This window comes from Lucilia sericata, unplaced genomic scaffold (assembly GCF_015586225.1).
Source record: "Lucilia sericata isolate MDLA Ls3-8-SP2 unplaced genomic scaffold, ASM1558622v1 Contig000007F_arrow, whole genome shotgun sequence".
NCBI lineage: Eukaryota > Metazoa > Arthropoda > Insecta > Diptera > Calliphoridae > Lucilia > Lucilia sericata.
The window spans coordinates 387,376-396,366 of record NW_023994048.1 but is presented as its reverse complement, the minus strand read 5'-3'; the positions used below and the strand labels follow the sequence as shown (position 1 = coordinate 396,366).

At 30.9% G+C, this 8,991-nt stretch overlaps 1 protein-coding gene across 1 annotated transcript; it reads right to left on the bottom strand.

Annotated features, from left to right (window-relative positions):
* Positions 1-8,208: 8,208 nt before the first annotated feature.
* LOC119602601 (protein suex-1-like) lies at positions 8,209-8,840 on the bottom strand. The gene has a single exon (XM_037954199.1). It carries the CDS (start codon positions 8,658-8,660, stop codon positions 8,328-8,330), a length of 333 nt encoding a protein of 110 aa, XP_037810127.1. The 5' UTR covers positions 8,661-8,840; the 3' UTR covers positions 8,209-8,327.
* Between the last annotated feature and the right edge of the window lie 151 nt (positions 8,841-8,991).

Below are 8,991 nucleotides of genomic sequence, written 5' to 3'. Positions count from 1 at the left end.
TTCAAAAGTATCAGAGATGTGATCAAAATTTCAAAAAAAATATAAAAAAATTTCAACTTGTATGTTGCGGAAACTTTTTTGACTGCAATGAAAAAGTAAGATTGTGTTTCGTAATATTTTTGTGGTTTTTTAATTAGGCGATGTTTAATTGTAAGTTTGAAAAAAAATCAAAAAATCATAAACTTAAAAAACATACCCAGAAAAAGCATTTATTACCCACTAAGAGGTTAAAAATGTATAAGGAAAAAAGTGCATTTACATAAGGGCCATTTCGTGTCAAGTTTCCCAAGTTTAAAAATCGATGTCTTCCGATTTTGATGAAATTTGCACAAAGCTTAGTACGTCCATTTTTAAAAAATAGCGGAAAATTAAGTGCCAAATATTGCAAAAATCTTATTCTTAAGTTAAAAAATATTCTTTTTGATAGACCTTAAAGTAAATTGTCTACGCTTTCGTTTGAGCAAAAAAAAAAGAAAGAAAAAATGGGGGTTTAAAAATAATTGGAAACATTGAAGAAATAGCTATCTGAACTCCTTTGGACAATTTTTGCTGGGACCAATAGGTGAAAAGTTAAACGCATTAAAAAAAACTGTACGACCAAAATTTCCAACTTTGACCCCCTCTAAGTCCGGAAGTTCTAGACCGATATCGCTGAAAATTTGTGTCTGGCCTATTATCCAATAGTAGTAACACTTATACAAATTTCGTCAAAATCGATTGTTTTAGTTCTGTCAATTGATATGAAATTTCCCATTACATAGATATGAAAAAAAAACTTTGAGAACTTAAAACTAAAATCTCAATTTTTTAAATTAGAATGTTTTAGTTAGGAGGCGTCGGTATAACAATTTACCAATTACGATTAAATTACTTTCAATTACTGCTTCTTATACACATTTAGGGTGTCTGTGAAAACCTCTCAAACGATGTGTATTATTGTATTCTCAGTTCCTACCAGAGTTTGAAAATCTTGATCTCAGTACAATATAAAAAATAATCTAAAAAAGTTTTGAAATTTATCAAACCAAACTATTTTTCAAATATTTTTTTGTATAACCTAAAAATTACGACAATTTTGAAACCTACTTCGATAAAAAAGTGCGTCTTAAAACCATGAAACATTATTATTTCAGGTAAAAATTTTTTATCATATTGTATTGAGGATCGATGGTAGGGAATAGTAATACACTAATACGCATCGATTGAGAGGTATTCTTACATGAGATTCATAAAATAGCTGTTCCTCCGGACACTCTAATATATATGTATATCACTCAGATTCGCATGTTTGTAGGATATTAAACCCATATGGGTTTTAAAACATAAAACATTAGAAAAAGTTTTACATTTCTTAACTTTATTTTTTAGTTGTTATTTACTTTGCGTTGTTACTAAAACTCTTAATTAGGCATTATTTAGTTTTTTTTTTATTTCACCCACCGTCAGAAAATTAGGGGAGGTATTTTGATTTGACATTTCGTTTGTAGCACATCTAAATATTGGTCGTCGACCCACAAAAGTATATAAATATATTCAGGATTCTTATAAGATTCTAAGATGATCATACAAGCTTAAACAGGCTATCATAGAACACAAGTTCTATGTATTAGACCATATAATAACCTAGACCCCACATAATATCTCCAGTAAAGCGATGTAATTCGACATAAATAAGTTTAATAAAAGAGTAAATCATGACCTCAATTAACATTAAGTTTATAACACATGTTTCGATGGTGGGTATATAAGATTCTACATAACCGAATATAACACATCTACTTGTTAGTATTATCAGAAGCACATACATAAGCTCATACTCATGTGTAATAGCTAATTTCATGATAAAAGTGGGAAAAAATAGAAAATCTTGCAAAAACTTCTCTAACACATGCTTCACTTTTAGGCAAACAATTTTTGGATGAGTTGGATGAATGTTGTTGTAATTGTAAAGGAAATTCTAACATGTGAGGAATTTTACACTCAAGTGAATGATTTAGTTAAATGGTAGGAATAACTTGTCTTATGGAAGTTAAAACTAAAATTGTATGATAAAGTAAAATAAGTTTTGTAGGTTTTATTAAGACAGTTACTTGTAATTTTAAAACAAAATATTTTGAGCAGCAATCTGCAAGTTGTCAACGAAATGGTCCATATGCATAAATTTCCAGTTATTTAAGTTTCTAACTGTCTGGTTGATTTTAAAATACCCTGCAATAAAAAATTAATTTATGTAAAAATAATTTATTTTATTCTAAAAATAATTTATCCTTTAAACTCCTAGATTTGAACAACTGTACTCTATTATACGCTTTAAGAAGTCTTCGGAATAGATTCTTAATTCACGCATAATATTATTTTAAAAAGCTACTATTTTACCGTTTCCGACCTCGATATTTTTAGAGAGAGATTAGTACCATAATCAAAAATCCTCTTAAATCTAATGCTTCTTTAATCCCTAGAAAAATATATGGGCGGTAATATCTTCATCACGCTTTTCGAATTCTCTATTGACTACTGTTTAAAACAAAATTGTATTAAAACCAGCAATAACTTAAAGATTTTTGTTAACCACGCCCACTTTTAAATGTTTTAATAATAGCGAAAAGAGGATGAAATGTTTGATAATAATTACATTAGTTTGTGGTATACATTTTCTTTGTAAAATTGATTCACATTTTTTTAACATAAATTATACATATGTATAAAAAGTAGGCGTGTCCTTTTTAACATAGGAAGTGGGCCTGAGCCGTTTTGGGACGACCGCTGAACAACAACAAATGTATACTTATATATTAGAATTATGAAAAAATCATTCGAATTTTCCGAAAATTATTAATAATATTTTTTCACCCCCAAACACCAATAAATCAAAATCACAATAACTTCATCCTCATTTAGTAGCGAACTATTAGTCAGATTATTAAAAACTTTACTTTCTTTCGTCATTCTTTCTAAGTTATTAGCATTTTGGGAATATGTGTATTTGTACAGTTGGGATTAAAAAGAAAATAAAAATTATAATGTAAACTTTCACCGTGTACTCTGGCATCGAACAAAAAAATGGCATTCAAGCAAAACCAGCAAAAATTATGCATCATACATCATTTTATGATGTACTTACAAGTATCGTCGTACTGCTATGTAATATGTACATAAGTGCCTTTAGATATGTAAAAATGTTCATTCAATATTTGTTTGTTTGTTTGTTTGTAGGTAAGTAGTTAGTTTGTTAGTTTACATACTACTTTATCATTGTAATAATAATCACACCATTTCAATATGTGTATGTTATGTAATTTGTAAATGTTACATAACTTGATTTGTGAAGTTTTGTACGAGAGTATTCAGCATAAACTCTACTACATACCGCTGCCCTTGTGCTGTTTTATGTATTAAATTATCGCGCATTTTAATGGGTTGCAGGAGTGGAGTTAAGGATATATTAGGGCCCGAAATATTTACATTCATACATACGTACATATATTGTTGCTTAAATAATACAATTTTATATACCCTACACCATAATAGTGGGGTCGATTTATACATTTGAGCTGATGTTTGGAACGCAAAGTATACCAATCGTCATAGAATAATTTTCAGGGTCGATTAAGCCATTTCCGTCCTTCTATCTGTCATTTGTATAGGTATCAATTCGATGGAATTTGGTATACGCAAATTTTTTGGTCAAGAATGAACTCTATTGGTTTAAATCGGTACAATATTTCACTCCATTCAACGGCACCACCCTAATATGGCTTTCGATTAATTTTAATCGAATTATGTTAATTATGTTAAATTTTACCAAAATTGACTCAGCTAGGTTTTATAAAAGTAATAATCATATTGTTCAGTTCTAGTTCAGTTCTAGTTCAGTTCTAGTTCAGTTCTAGTTCAGTTCTAGTTCAGTTCTAGTTCAGTTCTAGTTCAGTTCTAGTTCAGTTCTAGTTCAGTTCTAGTTCAGTTCTAGTTCAGTTCTAGTTCAGTTCTAGTTCAGTTCTAGTTCAGTTCTAGTTCAGTTCTAGTTCAGTTCTAGTTCAGTTCTAGTTCAGTTCTAGTTCAGTTCTAGTTCAGTTCTAGTTCAGTTCTAGTTCATCGTTCAGTTCTAGTTCAGTTCTAGTTCAGTTCTAGTTCAGTTCTAGTTCAGTTCTAGTTCAGTTCTAGTTCAGTTCTAGTTCAGTTCTAGTTCAGTTCTAGTTCAGTTCTAGTTCAGTTCTAGTTCAGTTCTAGTTCAGTTCTAGTTCAGTTCTAGTTCAGTTCTAGTTTCAGTTATAGTTCAGTTCTAGTTCAGTTCTAGTTCAGTTCTAGTTCAGTTCTAGTTCAGTTCTAGTTCAGTTCTAGTTCAGTTCTAGTTCAGTTCTAGTTCAGTTCTAGTTCAGTTCAGTTCAGTTCTAGTTCAGTTCTAGTTCAGTTCTAGTTCAGTTCTAGTTCAGTTCTAGTTCAGGTCTAGTTCAGTTCTAGTTCAGTCTAGTTCAGTTCTAGTTCAGTTCTAGTTCAGTTCTAGTTCAGTTCTAGTTCAGTTCTAGTTCAGTTCTAGTTCAGTTCTAGTTCAGTTCTAGTTCAGTTCTAGTTCAGTTTCTAGTTTCAGTTCTAGTTCAGTTCTAGTTCAGTTCTAGTTCAGTTCTAGTTCAGTTCTAGTTCAGTTCTAGTTCAGTTCTAGTTCAGTTCTAGTTCAGTTCTAGTTCAGTTCTAGTTCAGTTCTAGTTCAGTTCTAGTTCAGTTCTAGTTCGTTCTAGTTCAGTTCTAGTTCAGTTCTAGTTCAGTTCTAGTTCAGTTCTAGTTCAGTTCTAGTTCAGTTCTAGTTCAGTTCTAGTTCAGTTCTAGTTCAGTTCTAGTTCAGTTCTAGTTCAGTTCTAGTTCAGTTCTAGTTCAGTTCTAGTTCAGTTCTAGTTCAGTTCTAGTTCAGTTCTAGTTCAGTTCTAGTTCAGTTCTAGTTCAGTTCTAGTTCAGTTCTAGTCAGTTCTAGTTCAGTTCTAGTTCAGTTCTAGTTCAGTTCTAGTCAGTTCTAGTTCAGTTCTAGTTCAGTTCTAGTTCAGTTCTAGTTCAGTTCTAGTTCAGTTCTAGTTCAGTTCTAGTTCAGTTCTAGTTTCAGTTCTAGTTCAGTTCTAGTTCAGTTCTAGTTCAGTTCTAGTTCAGTTCTAGTTCAGTTCTAGTCAGTTCTAGTTCAGTTCTATGTTTCAGTTCTAGTTCAGTTCTAGTTCAGTTCTAGTTCAGTTCTAGTTCAGTTCTAGTTCAGTTCTAGTTCAGTTCTAGTTCAGTTCTAGTTCCAGTTCTAGTTCAGTTCTAGTTCAGTTCTAGTTCAGTTCTAGTTCAGTTTCTAGTTCAGTTCTAGTTCAGTTCTAGTTCAGTTCTAGTTCAGTTCTCGTTCAGTTCTAGTTCAGTTCTAGTTCAGTTCTAGTTCAGTTCTAGTTCAGTTCTAGTTCAGTTCTAGTTCAGTTCTAGTTCAGTTCTAGTTCAGTTCTAGTTCAGTTCTAGTTCAGTTCTAGTTCAGTTCTAGTTCAGTTCTAGTTCAGTTCTAGTTCAGTTCTAGTTCAGTTCTATTTCAGTTCTAGTTTAGTTCTAGTTCAGTTCTAGTTCAGTTCTAGTTCAGTTCTAGTTCAGTTTCTAGTTCAGTTCTAGTTTAGTTCTAGTTCAGTTCTAGTTCAGTTCTAGTTCAGTTCTAGTTCAGTTCTAGTTCAGTTCTAGTTCAGTTCTAGTTTTTCAGAATAAATGTAATTTTCATTTTCGACAGCTACTTCCATTTTGGGGGCCATCTTAATGTACATACAAACAGACAGACGGACATATTAATAAAGGCCCATCAACAACCCACCAAAAAACCTTAACTTCTTCATTTATTAATTATTAAAACTACTTACAACATTATGATCTCCCAAAGGTATGACTTACTTTTCAATTTGTATAAAACTTATGTATTCTAAGTATGTATTCTGTTTGCATACACTGATATATATTTTTGAATGTTTGCCTTCTGATATTTGTGCTTTTGTGTCGATAGTTTCTTATTTTTCCCCATTTTGCTTTATTTTATTAGCTAACCACCCAACCATTTCTGCCACTAAAATGGTTAAGTAGTGTAAGCATAAGTAGTTTTAAGTGATTTAATTATGTCAACAGGGATTACGCAGCAAAAGTTTATTTTTTTGTGTGTGTTGTGCCGAGTGTATGTACTACATATGTAGTTAAATACAAATAATATAAAAAGATATAATATTAGTTAATAAATATATGTACATAAATAATGTTCTTTCGCAGGTTTATAACATTTTGTGTTAATACAAAAGTTGGGGTGAAACTTTTTCTCGAACGATTCTTCTTAATAAATTTGACTACTTTTTCAAGCTTCTTGTCATAATGATACAGAGATTTGGTTTTAATGGAAAAATTCATAAAATACATTCTAGGAAAATTTTTGGTTGCCTAAAGTAAATATTTAGTTTAAGTTTTAATAGCAGTAAATTTTTTTTGGGTATTTTGTTATGACTATATTTGTGGATGTGAGATTAAGAAAATGCCTAAGTTTTTTAAATGTTAAATAACTAACAGTCAATATTTTTAAAAAGCCATTGATATTGTATTAATAAATACATTTTATAAATATGGCATAATTTTAGGTGTTTTCAAAATATGTACACGTACATTAAATTTTTTTTAATTTGTTACGGTTTATGAGATTCATATAGTCACTGACGCGATTATCTATTAAACGTTTATTTAGCTTAAATAACTTATCAAACTTTGTAGACATTTAATTGTTCAGCGTTATTATTAACATGCTTAAAATGTGCTCAAAAATTAACTGTATTTTGGTGAATTTCGATATGTTTGTAATACTGTAGAATAAGAAATTTTAGGTTCAATGACTACCTCACATCAGATAGATTGATTTTCTGAAAGTGAGGGAAGGTGTTGAAATCAATAATGGAATTAAAACATTTCTAATTTTTTTACGGTTTGTGAGATTCATGTGTATTCGTTGTATCGATTATCTGTTAAATGCTCATTTAAATTAAATAAATTGCCAAACTTTGTAGACATTTAATTGTTTAAAATTATTGCTAAATGTTATAAACATTTAATTGTTTAAAATAATTATAAACATATTTCAAACGTGCTCAAAAAATAACTGTTTTCTTTTTTTGCGTTATTAGATATTTTGATGACAAATAACTAAAAAATGAAACTGCGGACTGATCCTTAAGATTCATTCATTCACTAGATTGATGATAAATTACTATATTACCTATATGTATGGGCAATTTCATGTCAAGTGACCCAACTTTTAAAATAGATGTCTTCCGATTTAAATGAAATTTTCACCAAGATTAGTACAGATACTAATTTTCAATATCTGTCAAGTACTGCCGGAGTTAGAGGGGGTCAAAGTTTGACATTTTGGTCATACAGGGTTTTTTTAAATGGGTGTGACTTTTCACCTATTGGTCTTAGAAAAAATTGTCCAAAAGGATTCAGATAGCTATTGCTTCATTGTTTCCAAAAAAAATTAAAAGTAATATTTTAACTCAAAAGCTTTGCTTTTCGATGTTCAGAAACTCAGTTTCCTGGACGAAATTCCTAGGAATCTTCCAATCGGTGCTAGTCAGGAATGTAATTTCCGAAATAACATCACTTCCAATGGCAAAGAAAGTGCTCCAGAGTTTCACTGTCCTCTACACATTCTCTACATACCATCATACTATCTTCAGACTTTCTCATTTTGAGGAGATTTCTCGTCTTGCTCTCATCAATGTCATACCATAGGATCTTTGTGGTTCTACTCACCGTTTCATTATTCCATGAGACCTTATGAGATTCTCTCACCCATATTTTTAATTCAGCTTTTGTTGCGTCGAATTGTTTTGCGTTTGTCCGGTTAACTGCCTCGAGTTCCCTTCCCTTTAAAGGTATTATTAACTTACATGGTTATGACTTGTACTTACTCTACAAATTACTTTTCAATGACTACTACATACAGTTTGGATTATTTAGAAGGAGTCTAGTAATGACTTACAAATAATATTATATATAAATACTTACTTTTTAGCCCTGACATATAAATTTTCTCAAAAACAAAACTACTTAATGAACTTCTTATTTGCAGACGATCGTAGTAAGTACTTATTTAACTTCCTATTTGTAAGCGAGCGTGGTAAGTATTTGGCTCCAATGTTATCAATACTTCATTGCAATAAACAAACATATTTAAAAATCCAAAGTTTAAATTAAAATTTTTTTTTATTAATATAAATATTTATATTATTTTATTTTCTTAACTCTAAAACAGTTACATATTTACAAAATACAACGACACAATTAACTGAAAAATTAGTTTAACCATAGAAACCGCCATAACCTCCATAGTATGGACGACCATAATAACCGCCATAGTAAGGGCGACCGTAGCCGCCATAATAACCACCATAGTAGGGACGACGGTAACCGCCAAAGCCATAGCCTCCATAATAGGGACGGCCATAGTAGCCAACACCAAAGAATTGACGCGCTTGGCGGGCACTCTCATTGCTGTGCTCCTCAACACCTGTGTCTACATCAAATAAAGTTTCAGCGACTGCAGTTTCTGGTTCAGGTTGTATTGCTACAGCAGCAGACCAGGCCAAGGCCAAAAAGCAGGCCAAAATAGCGAACAATAATAGAGAGCGCATTTTGTGTTATTTTATTAAAATTAGCACCTATTCCAAAATGTTGTTTATTTATTAAATTTTTTTGTTAAATAAACCGACAATTGGTTTATTTTATTTTTTAAGAATGTTCTTAACTCGCAACCTTAAGTTTTACGTATGACGAGTGTTGTAGACAACAACTTGCTTTTTATACAACTGTCTAAAACTGGGTACTAAAAAGTGAGAATTTGTATTATATTTTTTAAGTGACGTTTGTGATTCCCAAAATAACAATAACAAAAACACGCACATAACGCACACATATTAACATACGAATGCTCATATGGATTTTACAAATCCATTTAGTAAATTA